At 47.3% G+C, this 18,453-nt stretch overlaps 1 protein-coding gene across 1 annotated transcript in view; it reads right to left on the bottom strand.

Moving 5' to 3' along the window:
• LOC120388133 overlaps positions 1-18,453 on the bottom strand; it is a 736,578-nt gene that overhangs the window by 511,555 nt on the left and 206,570 nt on the right. Inside the window, 5 exon segments of the mRNA XM_039509761.1 lie at positions 655-984; positions 2,368-2,394; positions 4,929-4,955; positions 12,767-12,835; positions 17,209-17,538. Coding sequence (XP_039365695.1) covers positions 655-984; positions 2,368-2,394; positions 4,929-4,955; positions 12,767-12,835; positions 17,209-17,538 — 783 coding nt within the window.

Raw genomic sequence — 18,453 nt, 5'->3', positions numbered from 1 at the left:
ATGAATGAATCTAGGGCTGTGTGTTGATCGGGGCAGAGATGGGAGGTGCAACGAGTCACCTTGAGACCCTGTTCCTTTGGGAGCAGAAGATCTGTGACTGCTGTGAATGCCCAGCGAGACAGGGACTGGATGCTACAAAGGGACTCTCGGTGGGCCGAAGGGTGAAGTGTCCCTATTGCCAATCTGGAGAGAGGTCACCCTCCACCCCACAAGGCCTAGGGGGCACATCTTTTGTGGACTGTGGCCAAGGGAGTCAGGGAGCTGCCCCCCAGTGGGCACAGACAAGGCTTCCTCATTGGAGGGGCCCATGCCACCGCACTAGGGCATTAGGGCCAGCACAACTGCAAAGGGAGAGAGCCCCCTACTGACTCACCACTACCTGCACCACGGGCCCCCTCTGGGGACAGCACTGACGTCAAGGGGAAAGTGTGAGCGTCCTCTACTGAGCCCCGACACCTCTCCCTTCAGCACAGGGCAATTAGGGTCTGCACAGACTGAGAGGAGAGGGCTCTCTACTGGACCCGCCAAATTGCTCTCTGAAGCATAGGCCCCAAGCGCCATGCTGGGGTCAGTACTGGCTGTGAGAGGACAACGCCCCGTAATGTGCTTCCCAGCCTGCTCCCTGAAACAGGCAGGGTGGTAGACGAAGGTTACCTGAGCACACAACACCGGCATCTTCTCCGTGGTTACAGTTATTGTCTCCCCAAGGCCGAGCCCTGCAATCAGAGAGGGCAACTTCTGTCCCTGTGCAGGTGACGTCATCCAGCCAGATAGGGTCAGATCCTCGCCCAAATCGAGCCCCTCCTGGGGCTGATAACGCCGTCCCACAGCCCAGCTGCCTACACACGACTCCAGCATCAGTTATGTCCCAGTCGTCATCACACACGGTTCCCCACACCTGGTTGTACAGCACCTCGACTCTCCCAGCACAGCGACTCGAACTATTCACCAGTCGGAGCTGAGCCACTTCTGAGATGCCTGAGTCTGCAAACACCCAAGGGAAGAAACACTCAGGGATGGTGCTTGTTCCGTATAGTTTGCTCTGGCTGCCATTCAGTCCCAGTGTGGCAGACTGGTTGGTTCAGGTAGGCTGGGAATGGCACACTGATGGGTTCTTCTCTGGAGGTCACCAGTTCTAATCCAGCCCCAGTCATGGGGGAATGGCTGACTCATGGGATGGAGAATGGGACACAGGGTCTTTCTCTCCAGGGAATGCTGGCTCCACACAGTCTGTGCGAGGGGGATGAACTGATGCAGTACATTGGGGGAAGGAAACCTGGGGCTGCTTACCCGGAGGGCACCATTTCCCGTTTCGTCCCAGCTCAGCCCAGTGGCTGGGGTGGGGGGACAGGCACTTGGGCTTTCACGTCTGGGGCCCTGGGTCCATGCTGGTAGTGAGTGGAAGTCGCAGCCATTGAAGCTCTCTGACGCCTGAAATGAGCTGCTGGGGTTAATCCCCCTCCATGACAGGACAGGTGTGTGTAGGCCAGGCCAGTCCTCAGTCTGAGCGGCTCCCAGCCATGGGGCAAATGGGAAAAACTGCTCAGGAGACTGAACTGCCCTTTGTCCCTGCTGGGCTCCCTCCCTGTCTGCGCCCCGATGACCCTGCCTGGCCAGAGCCAACAGCAGCAGCCTCACAGGGCTGTAGTTCTGCTTCCCAAAGACTCCCCTGGGGCTGACTCTGCTCCTCTATATTCCACAGTGTCCAGACAGACAGGGCCGCTCATATGCTAAACTGAGCACCCTCCTGTGGTGACGTCACCATGGCAGCCCATCCCCTGGTACCCCACCCCCACCTCTCACAGGCCCAGGTAGCAGCACGGTGTCAGTACACAGCATCTCCATTTGCCCTGTGCAGGGGTGGGACCACTCACCAGCCACAGCCAGATCTGAGATGATACAAGTCTAACAATAACTAAAGACAAAATATCTGTTGGGGGAGATCCTATACCAGGGTAAATCTGGGGTCACCTCAGACTGACACAGCTCAAACCGCTGCTGCCAGAGCCAAAATTTCAATCAGCCTTACTGGGCAAGGGTGAGTCCTTCGGATGCTGGATGGCTGGGGATTTCCACCGGTATCCAACAGCCAGAATGCCTTGCACTCTGCCACACAGCCCGCCTTGTTAACAATTCACTGGTGGGGAAACTAGGACACGTAGTGAGGAAGTGATGGGCTGAGACCATGGGGTGAGTTTGGTGAAGGCAGGATTTGAACCCAGGTCTGCAGTCCTACACTTGAATGACTAGATTAAATAACCTTAACTTATCCCTTCCTCACCCCAATTTATGAGAGAGCTGCACCCTGCAGCATGCACCCCACACATACAGACAGACTCCACACCCTCTGCCTATGTTTGTATTTACCTGTCATGGGGAATCCTGTCATGGAAGCTGAAAGAAAGCAAAGAGATGAGGTAAATGTCTGTCTCTATGGCTGGATATCTTTTGAATCTCCAAACATTGGCTGACGTAAGCCGTGGCGTGAGTGAGCTCTCTCCTGCCATCTCTTGATGCACTGAGAGAAAAGACTCAGCTGCATATTGTATTTCAGTGACTATCTACTGCCTCTCAAGGAGGTGGACTGACCCTCCTGCCTCTCCTGGCAGCGTCGGTCACATCTACATGGAAGTGCTACATCTGCAGAGCTGCCACTGTGCCACTGTAATGTTTCCAGTGCAGAAGAGCCCTAAGTAGCCGGCAAAACACAAGTCCTGGTGGGCGACATCAGAACCAGTGACACTGCACCAGCCCTTCCAAACTGAACCACCTACTTTCACACTGCCTGCACCTCTGAAGGACCCCCACACCCTGCTCCCCTCAGGCCTGGCTCCCCCCAAACCTGGAGTTTGACAGCTCCACAGGCTGTGTAATGGAGTGCTAAACTGTATTATACTGCTCAGCCACTAGATGGTGATGTGTGTAAAATACAGTAATTCCTCACTTAACGTTGTAGTTATGGTTCTGAAAAATGCGACTTTAAGCAAAACAATGTTAAGCGAATCCAATTTCCCCATAAGAATTAATGTAAATAGGGGGAATCAGGTTCCAGGGGAAAAAAATTGTTGCCAGACAAAAGGCATTATATACATTTTAAACAATTTTAAACAAGCAATTTAATACAGGTATTAAACAGGCTGGCAGCCCCCCATCAGCTCCCCTACTCCCCCCAGCGCCTCCCATGCGCCGGCGGCCCCCAACGATGAGCGCCTTTCCCCTACTCCCCCCGCCTCCTGCCAGTGGCAATCAGCTGTCTTGTGGTGCACAGCCTCCCCCCTTCCTCCCTCCCAGTGGTTTCCCCAGAAATTGAAATTAGGGAGTGTCATAGGTTTGTTCCCCACTTTGAACTTTAGCGTCCACAAGATGGGGACCTGCATGGAGTCCTCTAAACTAAAATCCTAGTTTAGATCTGGTACGCTGCCACCAGCCAGGTTTTTAGTGTCTGGCACACTCCCTGTTCCCCCAAACTTTCCCTGGGGAACACAGATCCAAACTCCTAGAATCTTAACACAAAGGGAAATAATCCATTCCCCCCCCACTACCTTCTTCTGCCCGCCCCTAGTCCTTGGGAAAGGTACCTTGAATCAAACAATGAGGGATTCCCTATCCCGCTTCCCTTCCCCTGAAAATCCAAACAAGGGAAGAAATCAATCAAGTTCTGAAAAGAAAAGGATTTTATTAAAAGAAAGAAAGAAAGTACTCTATCTCTGTAACACCAGGATGGAAAAATTTACAGGGTCTAACTTATAAACCTGAAGAGGCTTCCCCCCCACCCCCTGTCTCAGAATAGTCAAATTAACAGCAAACAGAAATAAAGATATTTCTCCAGCAACACACAATTCCAAATGCAGAAATTAATTCAAAGACTAAACCGCCTTTCTAATACTCACTATACTGGATAGTAGGAAATACTTCAGGAAAACTTGGAGAACTTGAAGATATGTCTGGCCTCTCTTAGATCCAAAGAGAGAACAAAGAACCAACAAAGAACACAGACAAAGACTTCCCTCCACAGAGATTTGAAATTATCTTGTCCCTTGATTGGTCCTCTGGTCAGGTGTTCCTCAGGTTACTGAGCTTGTTAACCCTTTACAGGTAAAAGAGACCTTAACCCTTAACTATCTGTTTATGACAGGGAGGGTGTTTGAATTTATGGGGGGGGTGTAAGAGCCGATGAGATATAAAAAATAGATATGAATAAAGTAAATGTTTTGTTAGGCTAATGCAAATTTAACATAAGGATAATACAAATTATACCAAAACATATAACAGGTGTAGATTTCTAACATTATATAATTTTTTTAAAAAAAATGTATTTAATTTAAATTGACTTTTGAAAAGTAAGCCATCATGGGATAAGGGGAAAGTCCTCTCATGGATAAATATCTGGTTAAAAGGTGGGAAACAAAGGGTAGGAATAAATTATCAGTTTTTCAGAATAGAGAGAGATAAATAGTGGTATCCCTGAGGGGTTGGTACTGGGACCAGTACTGTTCAACATATTCATAAATGGTCTAGAAAAATAAGTAAACAGTGAGGTGGCACAGCTCAAACAGCCACTGCCAGAGCCAAAATTTCAATCAGCCTTACTGGGCAAGGGTGAGCCCTTCAGATGCTGGATGGCTGGGGATTTCCACCGGTATCCAACAGCCAGAATGCCCTGCACTCTGCCACACAGCCTGCCTTGTTAACAATTCACTGGTGGGGAAACTAGGACATGTAGTGAGGAAGTGATGGGCTGAGACCATGGGGTGAGTCTGGTGGAGGCAGGAGTTCAACCCAGGTCTCCAGTCCTACACTTGAATGACTAGATTAAATAACCTTAACTCATCCCTTCCTCACCCCAATTTATGAGATAGCTTCACCCTGCAGCATGCACCCCACACATACAGACAGACTCCACACCCTCTGCCTATGTTTATATTTACCTGTCATGGGGAATCCTGTCATGGAAGCTGGAAGAAAGCAAAGAAATGAGGTAAGTCTCTGTATCCATGGCTGGTCACCATGGGGATCTCCAAACATTGGCTGGTGTAAGCCGTGGCCTGAGTGAGCTCTCCCCTCACATCTCTTGATACACTGAGAGAAAAGACTCAGCTGCATGTTGTATTTCAGTGACCTATCTACTGCCTCTCAGAGAGGTGGATTGACCCTCCTGCCCCTCCTGTCGGCATCGGTCGCATCTACACAGAAGTGCTGTAGCTGCAGAGCTGCCACCGTACCACTGTAATGTTTCCAGTACAGAAGAGCCCTAAGTAACCGACAAAAGACAAGACCCGGTGAGCGACGTCGGAACCAGTGACACTGCACCAGCCCTTCCAAATCGAGCAACCTCCTTTCACACTGCCTGCACCTCTGAAGGAACCCTGCTCCCCTCAGGCCTGGCTCCCCCCCAACCTGGAGTTTGACAGCGCCACATGATGTCTAATGGAGTGCTAAGCTGTAGTATACTGCTCAGCCACTAGGTGGTGATGCATGTAAAATACTGTAATTCCTCACTTAACGTTGTAGTTATGGCCCTGAAAAATGCGACTTTAAGCAAAACAATGTTTAGCGAATCCAATTTCCCCATAAGAATTAATGTAAATAGGGGGGATCAGGTTCCAGGGAAAAAATTTTTGCCAGACAAAAGGCATTATATACATTTTAAACAATTTTAAACAAGCATTTAATACAGGTATTAAACAGCCTGGCAGCCCCCCATCAGCTCTCCTGCCCCCCCAGTTCCTCCCGCCTGCCGGTGGCCCCCAGGAATCAGCGTCTTCCCCCTACTCCCCCCGCCTCCTGCCAGTGGCAATCAGCTGTCTTGCGGCACACAGCCTCCCCCCTTCCTCCCTCCCTCTCAGTGGTTTCCCAAGAAATTGAAATTGTGGGGGTATTCGAATTTACAGGGGGGGTGTCAGAGCTCGTGAGATATATAAAAGAGATAGGAATAAAGTAAAATGTTTTGTTACGATAATGCAAATTTAACAGAAGGATAATACAAGTTATACCAAAACATATAACAGATCTAGATTTCTAACAAAATATAATTTAAAAAAAATGTATTTAATTTAAATTGACTTTTGAAAAGTAAGCCATCATGGAATAAGGGGAAAGTCCTCTCATGGATCTGGTTAAAGGTGGGAAACAAAGGGTAGGAATAAATTATCAGTTTTTCAGAATGGAGAGAAATAAATAGTGGTATCCCTGAGGGGTTGGTACTGGGACCAATACTGTTCAACATACTCATAAATAATCTAGAAAAATGGGTAAACAGTGAGGTGGCAAAATTTGCAGATGATATAAATCTATTCAAGATAGTTAAGGATGGAAGAAACCCATTCACTGTTACAGACTAGGGACCTAATGTCTAGGAAGCAGTTTTGCAGAAAAGTACCTAGGAGTTCCAGTGGACAAGAATCTGCATATGAGTCAACAGTGTGCCCTTGTTGTCAAGAAAGCTAACAGCATTTTGGGCTGTATAATTAGGGGCATTGCCAGCAGAGGGACGTGGTCATTCCTCTCCATTCGACATTGGTGAGGCCTCATCTGGAGTACTGTTTCCAGTTTTGGGCCCCACACTACAAGAAGGATGTGGAAAAATTTGAAAGACTCCAGCAGAGAGCAACAAAAATGATTAGGGGGCTGGAGCACATGACTTATGAGGAGAGGCTGAGGGAACTGGTATTGTTTAGTTTGCAGAAGAGAAGAATTGGGGGGGATTTGATAGCTGCTTTCAACTACCTGAAAGCGGGTCCCAAAGAGGATGGATCTAGACTGTTCTCAGTGGTACCAGATGACAAAACAAGGAGTATTGGTCTCAAGTTGCAGTGCAGGAGGTTTAGGTTGGATATTAGGAAAAACTTTTTCACTAGGAGGGTGGTGAAGCACTGGAATGAGTTACCTAGGGCGGTGGTGGAATCTCCTTCCTTAGAGGTTTTTAAGGTCAGGCATGACAAAGACCTGGCTGGGATGGTTTCGTTGGGGATTACTCCTGCTTTGAGCAGGGGGTTGGACTAGATGACCTCCTGAGAACACTTCCAACCCTGACATTCTATAATTCTAAGTCCCAGGCAGACTGCAAAAAGTTACAAAGGGAACTCACAAAACTGAGTAACTGGGCAACAAAATGGCAGATGAAATTCAATGCTGATAAATGCAAAGTAATGCACATTGGAAAACAATGTCAACTATACATACTGTGACAGACCCAGGCCAGTGGGATACAGGAGTCTGGTAGAGCTCAAATATACTGGTCACTGGATGAGTAGTTTTCTGTTCCCTAAGTGACCAGAGCAGGTGCTTCACTAGAGTAATCAGGAACCTGCTAGAACTAATTAAGGCAGCCAGGTGGATTAGAACACCTGCAGCCAATCAAGGCTGGCTAATCAGGGCGCCTGGGTTTAAAAAGGAGCTCACTCCACTCAGGGAGGGGGGAGTGTGTGTGAGGAGCTGGGAGCAAGAGGCACAAGTAGCTGAGAGTGAGAGGCTGTGCTGCTGGAGGACTAAGGAGTACAAGTGTTATCAGACACCAGGAGGAAGGTCCTGTGGTGAGGCTAAAGAAGGTGTTTGGAGGAGGCCATGGTGAAGTAGCCCAGGGAGTTGTAGCTGTCATGCAGCTGGTACAGGAGGCACTATAGACAGCTGCAATCCACAGGGCCCTGGGCTGGGACCCGGAGTAGAGGGCGGGCCCGGGTTCCCCCGAAACCTCCCAACTCCTGATCATACACAGGAGAAGTTGACCCAGACTGTGGGGAAGATCACTGAGGTGAGCCAATCTGCCAAATAAGCACAGGACCCACCAAGATAGAGGAGGAACTTTGTCACAATCCAAAATGATGGAGTCTGAATTAGCTATTAAACACTCAAGAAAGATCTTGGAATCATTGTGGATAGTTTTCTGAAAACATCCACTCAACGTGCAGTGGCAGTCAAAAAAGCAAAGGGAATGTTGGGAATCATTAAGAAAGGGATAGATAATAAGACAGAAAATATCATATTGCCTCTATATAAATCCATGGTACGTGCACACCTTGAATACAGTGTGCAGATCTGGTCACCCCATGGGCAACTAAAATTATTAGGGGTATGAAACAGGAGGAGAGATTAAAATGACTGAGAATTTTCAGCTTAGAACAGAGATGACTAAGGGTGGGATATGATAGACGTCTATAAAATCTTGACTGGTGTAAAGAAAGTGAATAAGTTAATGCTATTAAATCCTTAACATAACACAAGAACTAGCAGTCACCCAATGAAATTAATAGGCAGCAGCTTTTAAAAAAACAAGAGGAAGTACTTCTTCACACAACATACAGTCAACCCGTGGAACTTTTTGCCAGGGGATGCTGTGAAGACCAAAACTATAACAGGATTTTAAAAAGAACTAGATAAATTCCTGGAGAATAGGTCCATCAGTGGCTATTAGTACGGATGGGAAGGGATATAACACCATGCTCTGAGTGTCCCTCTCCAAACCCCTAATCATTTTAGTTGCCCTTTTCTGAACCTTTTCTAGTGCCAGTATATATTTCTTAAGGTGAGGAGACCACATTTGTACGCAGTATTCGAGATGTGGTCGTACCATGGATTTATATAAAGGCAATAATATATTCTCAGTCTTATTCTCTATCCCATTTTTAACGATTCCTAACATCCTGTTTGCTTTTTTGACCGCCTCTGCACAATGCGTGGCCATCTTCAGAGAACTACCCACGATGACGCTAAAATCGTTTTCCTGACTCGCTGTAGCTAAATTAGCCCCCATCATATTGTATGTATAGTTGGGGTTATTTTTTTCCAATGTGCATTACTTTACATTTATCCACATTCGATTTCATTTGCCATTTTGTTGCCCAATTATTTAGTTTTGTGAGATCTTTTTGAAGTTCCTCACAGTCTGCTTTGGTCTTAAGTAACTTGGTCTTAACTAACTTTCGTGTCATCTGCAACTTTCGTGTCACCTCACTGTTTACCCCTTTCTCCAGATCATTTATGAATAAATTGAATAGGATTGGTCCTAGGACTGACCCTTGGGGAACACCACTAGTTACCCCTCTGCATTCTGAGAATTTACCATTAATTCCTATCCTTTGTTTCCTGTCTTTTAACCAGTTCTCAGTCCATGAAAGGATCTTCCCTTTTATCCTATGACAACTTAATTTACATAACAGTCTTTGGTGAGGGACCTTGTCAAAGGCTTTCTGGAAATCTAAGTACACTGCATCCACTGGATCCCCCTTGTCCACATGTTTGTTGACCCCTTCAAAGAACTCTAATAGATTAGTAAGATACGATTTCCCTTTACAGAAACCAGGTTGACTATTGCTCAACAGTTTGTTTTACTATGTGTCTGACAATTTTATTCTTAACTATTGTTTCAACTTATTTACCCGGTACCGACGATAGACTTACCGGTCTGTAATTTCCGGAATCACCTCTAGAGCCCTTTTTAAATATTGGCATTACATTAGCTAACTTCCAGTCATTGGGTACAGAAGCCGATTTAAAGGACAGGTTACAAACCTTAGTTAATAGTTCTGCAACTTCACATTTGAGTTCTTTCAGAACTCTTGGGTGAATGCCATCTGGTCCCGGTGACTTGTTAATGTTGAGTTTACCAATTAATTCCAAAACCTCCTCTAGTGACACTTCAATCTGTGACAGTTCCTCAGATTTGTCACCTACAAAAGCCAGCTCAGGTTTGGGAATCTCCCTAACATCCTCAGCCGTGAAGTCTGAAGCAAAGAATCCATTTAGTTTCTCCACAATGACTTTATCGTCTTGAAGTGCTTCTTTTGTATCTCGATCATCAAGGGGCCCCACTGGTTGTTTAGCAGGCTTCCTGCTTCTGATTTACTTAAAAACTATTCTGTTATTACCTTTGAAGTTTTTGGCTAGCCGTTCTTCAAAATCCTCTTTGGCTTTTCTTTTTACACTCTTGCACTTACTTTGGCAGTCTTTATGCTCCTTTCTATTTGCCTCGCTAGGATTTGACTTCTAATTTTTAAAGGAAGTCTTTTTATCTCTCACTGCTTCTTTTACAGGGTTATTAAGCCACGGTGGTTCCTTTTTAGTTCTTTTACTGTGTTTCTTAATTTGGGTTATACATTGAAGTTGGGCCTCTATTATGGTGTCTTTAATAAGCGCCCATGCAGTTTGCAGGGATTTCACTTTAGTCACTGTACCTTTTAACTTTTGTTTAACTAACCCCCTCATTTTTGCATAGTTCCCCCTTATGAAATTAAATGCCACAGTGCCATCTCAACTGCTGTTGAGATGTTCTTCCCACCACAGGGATGTTGAATGCTATTGTATTATGGTCACTATTTCCAAGCGGTCCTGCTATAGTTACCTCTTGGACCAGCTCCTGAGCTCCACTCACGATTAAATCTAGTGTTGCCTCTCCCCTTGTGGGTTCCCATACCAGCTGCTCCATGAAGCAGTCATTAAAAGTATTGAGAAATTTTATCTCTGCATTTCGTCCTGAAGTGAAATGTCCCCAGTCAATATGGGGATAACTGAAATCCCCCACTATTAATGAGTTCTTAATTTTGATAGCCTCTCTAATTTCCCTTAGCATTTCATCATCACTATCACTGTCCTGGTCAGGTGGTCGATAATAGATCCCTAATGTTATATTCTTATTAGAGCATGAAATTTCTATCCATAGAGATTCTATGGAACATGTGGATTCACTTAAGATTTTTACTTCATTTCATTCTACATTTTCTTTCACATATAGTGCCACACCCACCCCTGCATGACCTGTTCTGTCCTTCCAAAATATTTTGTACCCCGGAATGATTTTGTCCCATTGATTGCTCTCAGTCCACCAGGTTTCTGTGATGCCTGTTATATCAATGTCCTCCTTTATCACAAGGCACTCTAGTTTACCCATCTTATTATTTAGACTTCTAGCATTTGTGTACAAGCACTTTAAAAACTTGTCACTGTTTATTTGCCTGCCCTTTTCTGATGTGCCAGATTCTTTTTTATGTGACTGTTTATCATCTGATCTGGCCCTTACATTATACTCTTCCATCCTCTGCTCCTGACTATAACCTGGAGATTCTCTGTCATCAGACTCTCCCCTAAGAGAAGTCTGTGTCTGATCCACATGCTCCTCTGCAGCAGTCGGCTTTCCCCTATCTCCTAGTTTAAAAACTGCTCTACAATCTTTTTAATGTTTAGAGCCAGCAGTCTGGTTCCACTTTGGTTTAGGTGGAGCCCATCTCTCCTGTATAGGCTTCCCCCATCCCAAAAGTTTCCCCAGTTCCCAATGAATGTAAACCCCTCCTCTCTACATCATCATCTCATCCACCCATTGAGACTCTGAAGCTCTGCCTACCTACCTGGCCCTGCGCGTGGAACTGATGGCATTTCTCAGAATGCCACCATAGAGGTCCTGGATTTCAGTCTCTTCCCTAGCAGCCTACATTTGGCCTCCAGGACATCTCTCCTACCCTTCCCTATGTCATGGGTACCTACATGTACCACGACCAACAGCTCCTCCCCAGCACTACACATAAGTCTGTCTAGATGCCTCGAGAATTCCGCAACCTTCGCACCAGGCAGGCAAGTCACTATACAGTTCTCCCGGTCATCACAGACCCAGCTATCTATGTTTCTAATGATCGAATCTCCCATTACTAACACCTGCCTTTTCCTAGCAACTGCAGTTCCCTCCCGTGGAGTGGCAACCTCAGTGCGAGAGGCAACCCCAGCACCATCTGAAAGGAGGGTCCCAACCAGGGGCGGCTCTAGGATTGCGTTGCCCCAAGCACAGCGGCACGCCGCAGGGGGCGCTCTGGCGGTCGCCGGTCCCGCGGCTCCGGTGGACCTCCTGCAATCAATTAAAAAGATTGCACGCCTGCGGATGCTCCACCGAAGCCGCGGGACCAGCGGACCCTCCGCAGGCATGCCTGCGGGAGGTCCACCGGAGCTGCCTGCCGCCCTCCCGTGGCACGCCGCCCCAAGCGCGCGCTTGGCGCGCTGGGCTCTGGAGCCGGCCCTGGTCCCAACTATGGGAAAGTTTCCCTCTGCTCCCATTGACTGTTCTGCTTCCCTGGGCCTTTCATCCTCCTCAACAGAGCAGGGGCTGTCTGACTGGAGGTGGGACAATTCTACAGTGTCCCTGAAAGCCTCATCAACATACCTCTCTGCCTCTCTTAGCTTCTCCAGTTCCGCCACCCTGGCCTCTAAATTCCGTACGTGGTCTCTGAGGGCCAGGAGATCCTTGCACCGACTGCACACATATGCTACCCGCCCACAGGGCAGGTAATCATACATGCTACACCCAGTGCAATAAACTGGATAGCCCCCACTCTGCAGCTGGGCTTCTGCCCACATTTTCTTCTAGAGTTACTGAAAGGGTTGTTTAAAGCATGAAGTTTGGAATGTAGTTTGGTTTATAGGTTTTAAGAGGAATCAAGGGAAACAGATAGCACCAGCACGGGAGCCCCGCTCCCTTCCCACTCCCCTTCCCAGCTCCCTTGCGAAACTCCCTGTTAGCAGCCCCTGTTCACAAAGCTCCCTGGTTGCTTTTGTGTGGCTTTATAAAGCCATGGCCTGTGTGAATGCCCCACCCACGATTAAGGCTCAGCCAATTACCAGAGGCTTCTAGCTTTCAGACCTTCCTTTGAAGCTCACAGCCTCCAACTGCCAGCCACAGCGCATGGTCCTTCAAACAACCAACCAATCAAACAGACTGACAAACACAAGCTCAGCAAACAGCAAGTAACCCCCAACCACAAGCAAACATGCACTACAGACAGTCACTTACCCCAAGGATGCTGTGTTTGCTCCTCCGTCACCTGGAGAACTTCCTTGAGAAACTCCTCGTTAGCAGTCCCTGTTCGCAAAAGAAAGAAAAAAAGAAGCTCAAATGCTGAGTTCGTGGAGTATGTACATAAGCTATACTAAAGACAAACCCACAGTAACCGTCTCCAGTTTGTGAGGGACCCCATAGAGCCAGTCTCTAGGAAACAGATAGCTGCATGGAGGTTTAGTCCATTAATGACTATTAGCCAGGATGGGTAAGGAATGGAGTCCCTAGCCTCTGTCAGAGGGTGGAGATGGATGGCAGGAGAGAAATCACTTGATCATTACGGTTGTAAATTCAATCCTTGAGGGGGCCATATGGGGATTGGTCCTGCTTTGAGCAGGGAATTGGACTAGATGAAATTTCAATATATAGAGCTTTCCGGTTGGTGAAGTGCTGGAAAAAACAGCTTTTACTGTATTTTGGATTACAAATATTTGCACTGTAAAAATGGTAAAAGAAATAGTATTTTGCAATTCACCTCATACAAGTACTGCAGTGCAATCTCTTTATTGTGAAAGTGCAATTGACAAATGTAGAATTTTTTTGTTACATAATTGCACTAAAAAAAAAAAACAACCAATGGAAAAATTAGAGCCTACACATCCTCTCAGTCTTGCTTCTTGTTCAGCCAATCGCTCAGACAAACAAGTTGGTTACATTTACGGGAGATAACGCTGCCTGCTTCTTATTTGCAGTGTCGCCCAAAAGTGAGAAGAGGCGTTTGCATGGCACTTTTGTAGGTGGCAATGCAAGGTATTTACGTGCCACATATGCTAAACATTCACATGCTCCTTCATGCTTTGGCCACCATTCCAGACGATGTACTAACATATTCACGATGCTTGTTAAAAAAGCAAGGTGTTAATGTAATTTGTGACTGACATTCTTAGGAGAGAATGGTGTATCTCCTGCTATGTATTTTACCTGCATTCTGCCATATCTTTCCTGTTACAGTAGCATCGGATGATGACTCGGCAAATGTTGCTCATTTTAAGAACACCTTCACTGCAGATTTGACAAAATGCAAAGAAGGTACCTGTGACGCTCTGTACCTCGGGGGAGCACCCCCATGTTCATCCTTATAAAAGGACTGTGTGGTTTCCAATGTAAAGTTTGTCATGTTGGGTGTTTTTGGAAGCCTCATGATGCACCTAGGATTGTTGTTATAGTGATGTTATAGTAATTGTTGTTGCAGTAATGTTATTGTCATGTTATAGGTTATAATTTCATGTATATATTTACGAGGCTGAAAATGTATCCCATGGCTTAAAATAAGCCCAGGCAAAAACTCTGTAAGAGCAGAGGGGCAGTTCACACCTCATCAAGGCATGCATCGGACAAACCCAACCCAGCCTCACAGGAACAAAGGACACTGGCCTAGGTAGCAACAAAAGGATGTGTTGCACTCTCCAGTGAGTCACCCCCCTTCCTTTGGTCAGTTTGGGACTGCGACGAGGTAATGCTCACCTGACTCTGAAGGTGGGTGGGGGCGGGGCAGAGCCAAGAAGGAAGAAAGAACATGATAAAAGAGAGAGATGTTTGCCAGGCTCTTCCTCTCTCTTCCACCTACATCTACAGACACCACCACCAGCAAGCGACTGAAGCTCTGATCAAAAGGGAGAGCCTGGCTGAAGGGCAACCAGCCGGCCTGTGGTGAGAAGCATCTAAGTTTGTAAGGGCACTGAAAGTGTCCAGATCAGCTTAGAATGGGTTTTTCTTTTACTTCATTTGACCAAATCTGACTTGTTTTGCTTTGACTTATAATCACTAAAATCTATCTTTATAGTTAATAAATTGGTTTGTTTATTCTACCTGAAGCAGTGGCTTTGGTTTGAAGAGTGTCAGAGATTCCCCTAGGGATAAGAGGCCTGGTAAATATCAATTTCTTTGTTAAATTGACACACTCAAATAAGGTCCCAGTGTCCAGTGGACATAACTGGACAATGCAAGATGGAGGTTCCTAGGGTTGTGTCTGGGACCGGAGATATTGGCTAGTGTCATTCGGTTGCACAATCCAAGGAGCAACTTACATGCCAGAGGCTATGCAGTTATTATTTGTAAATCATTCTACATTTGTAAGTTCAACTTTCCAGATAAAGAGCTGGCACAACAGTACTTGTATGAGGTGAATTGAAAATACTAATTCTTGTATTTCTTTTTTACAGTGCAAATATTTGTAATAAAAAATAAATATAAAGTGAGCATTGTACACTTTGTATTCTGAATTGTATTTGAAAGCAATGTATTTGAAAATGTAGAAAACATCCCAAAAATTGAAATAAATTTTATTCTATTACTGTGTAAAGGGGTGATTACTTGTGCAATTAATCATAAATAATTTTTATTTATTACAATTAATCACAATTTTTTTAATAACTTGACAGCCCTACTCCCCACCACTACCATGCAGCCACCTGTGGGGTGGAACAGAGTAGATGAGAGACAGAGCACAGAAACTCATGGGCTCTGTAATAAAAAAATTAATAATAATTGGAGATATACCAATCTCCTAGAACTGAAAGGGACCTTGAAAGGTCATTGAGTCCAGCCCCTGTCTTCACTAGCAGGACCAATTTTTGCCCCAGATCCCTAAGTGGCCCCCTCAAGGACTGAATTCACAACCCTGGATTTAGCAGGCCAATGCTCAAACCACTGAGCTATCCCTCCCCCAAAGGGGAAGTGAGTGTAGAAGAGGAAGTGAGGAAGAACCTGTCTCTACTCACCGCAGTTAGGCATATTACAGGTTCAGGGGTAATTAGCTGAGATGTAGATCACCCGGAGTGATGGGGAAAAGAACCCCACACTTCATAAAGGGATCCCTCAGTGGCTGCAGGAACCATTCAACCCCAAATCCCACAAATGGGATCTCCAGTTACCCAGCACCCCATTGTCCTATAGTGGGGCAGAAGGATCAGAGCGATCAGCGATAGGGAGGGTCTCTCACGTACTGATCCCTGCAGCACAGATCCTAAGTACTGTGCTGAGGCACTGCGGCCAGCACTGACTGTGAGGGGAGATCACCCCCAAAAGAGCCCCCATCCTGCTCCCTGCAGCACAGGCCTGTAGAACTGCATGGGGGAAATGGGGTCAGAACTGACACCATGAGAAGAGCGACACTTACTGTGACCCCGAACCAGCTCCCTGCACTACCGACCCTTAGCACCATATTCGGGTGCTCCCAAGGTCCCATTCTGCCACAGAGGAGTCTGCCCACAGATAATTAGATGCCAACTGGCAGAGGGCACAGGGATGCCTAGAGTTATATGGCGATCCCCTGGGTGAGATATATGAACAATAGCTCACCAAACGTGGCATGTGAGGTATCTACCAAGAGCCATCAGCCTGCTGGTCGACCTAATGGGAACAAGATGTTTGTATGGGACATAGCTGATGAGAGATGTAAAATGTAGAATATGATGCTCAAAGGTGTTGAAGTGAAGCTTGTCACCTGCGCCATGACAATCCCTTTGGCTGAGTCTCACAGACAACAGATTGAAAACATAGAGAATGTTCCCCTGGGCAAAACCTTAGTTACACAAAAGAAATCCCAATTTGATTATCCCTCTAATGCACAAGACAACTCACACAAAAAAAAAAACATAAACCTATTTATTTCTTCTCTAATACTCACTACGCCGGGTGATTCCTTGATATTTTTCACTCCGGCACACAAGTTTAATGGACTCTGAGACAAAGGAAAACTTCCCTCCTTCCTCTTGAAATACCTTGTCCCCCAGAGGTTTTCTTTTTACCTTCCTTTCCTTAATTAAAAGTCTTCTTTTTAAGAACCTGATTGATTTTTTCCTTGTTTTAAGATCCAAGGGGGTTTGGATTGGTGTTCAGCAGGAAATTGGTGGAGAAGACTCTCAAGGTTACCCAGGGAAGGGTTACAGTACTTGGGAGGGAGAGATTTTGGAGGGGTGGCGGGAGAGACAGAGTTTCCCAAATGACTCCTAAACAGCTGTTTTAAACTATTTGCGTGGTGGCAGCAACCAGATCTAAGCTGGTAATTAAGCTTAGGGGTTCCCATGCAGGTCCCCACATCTGTATCCTAAAGTTCAGAGTGCGGGTGAAACCTATGACAGACCCCTACTGACACACCCCTACCTGCAGCACAGGCGCCCTTTGGGGCCAGCACTGACATCAAGGGGAGAGCGTGAGCATCCCCTACTGAGCCCCCACACTGCTCCCTGCAGCACAGGCCCAAAGAGCAACACAGGCTAATTAGGGTCAGCAGAGACGGAGAGGAGACGGCTCTCTACTTGAACCCCCATATTGCTCCCTGAAGCATAGGCCTCAAGCGCCATGCTGGGGTCAGTACTGGCTGTGAGAGGACAATGCCCCATAATGTGCTGCCCACCCTGCTCCCTGAAACAGGCAGGGGGGTAGATGAAGGTTACCTGAGCACACAACACCGGCATCTTCTACGTGGTTACAGTTATTCGTTCCCCAAGGCTGAGCCCCGCAATCAGAGAGGGCATTTTCTGTCCCTGCGCAGTTGATGTCATCCAGCCAGATACGGTCTGATCCTTGCCCAAATCGAGCCCCTCCTGGGGCTAATAGCGCCGTCCCACAGTCCAACTGCCTGCACACGACTCCAGCATCCTGTAAGTCCCAGCTGTCATCACACACGGTTCCCCACACCTGGTTGTAAAGCACCTCGACTCTCCCAGCACAGGGACTTGGGCCGTTCACCAATCGGAGCTGAGCCACTTCTGAGATGCCTGAGTCTGCAAACACCCAAGGGAATAAACACTCAGGAACGGTGCTTTTTCCCTATAGTTTGCTCTGGCTGCCATTCAGTCCCAGTGTGGCAGACTGGTTGGTTCAGGTAGGCTGGGAATGGGACACTGCGGGGTTCCTCTCTGGAGGTCACCATTTCTGATCCAGCCCCAGGCATGGGGGAATGGCTGACTCGTGGGATGGAGAATGGGACACAGGGTCTTTCTCTCCAGGTGATGCTGGCTCCGGTACAGTCTGTGCGACGGGGATGAACTCATGCAGTACTTTGGGGGAAGGAGACCTGGGGCTTCTCCCCCGGAGGGCACCATTTCCCGTTTCATCCCAGCTCAGCCCAGTGGCTGGTGTGGGGGGAACAGGCACTTGGGCTTTCACGTCTGGGGCCCTGGGTCCAAGCTGGTAGTGAGTGAAAGTCGCAGCCATTGCAGCTCTCTGATGCCCAAAATGTGAAATGAGCTGCTGGGGTTAATCCCCCTCCATGACAGGACAGGTGTGTGCAGGCCTGGCCAGCCCTCAGTCTGAGCGGCTCCCAGCCATGGGGTAAATGGGAAAAACTGGTCAGGAGACTGAACTGCCCTTTGCCCCTGCCTGGGCTCCCTCCCCGTCTGCGCCCCGATGACCCTGCCTGGCCAGAGCCAACAGCAGCAGCCTCACAGGGCTGTAGTTCTGCTGCCCAAAGACTCCCCAGGGGCTAACTCAGCTCCTCTATATTCCACAGTGTCCAGACAGACAGGGCCGCTTATATGCTGAACTGAGCACCCGCCTGTGGTGACGGCACCTCGGCAGCCCATCTCCTGGTACCCCACCCCCACCTCTCACAGGCCCAGGTAGCGTCATGGCCCCCAGTGTTAGTACACAGCACCTCCCCTGTGCAGGGGTGGGGCCACTCACCAGCCATAGACAGA

Source organism: Mauremys reevesii, linkage group 22 (genome assembly GCF_016161935.1).
Source record: "Mauremys reevesii isolate NIE-2019 linkage group 22, ASM1616193v1, whole genome shotgun sequence".
In the NCBI taxonomy this organism is placed as follows: domain Eukaryota; kingdom Metazoa; phylum Chordata; order Testudines; family Geoemydidae; genus Mauremys; species Mauremys reevesii.
The sequence above is the reverse complement of the archived record's forward strand: the minus strand, read 5'-3'. Positions and strand labels throughout refer to the sequence as shown.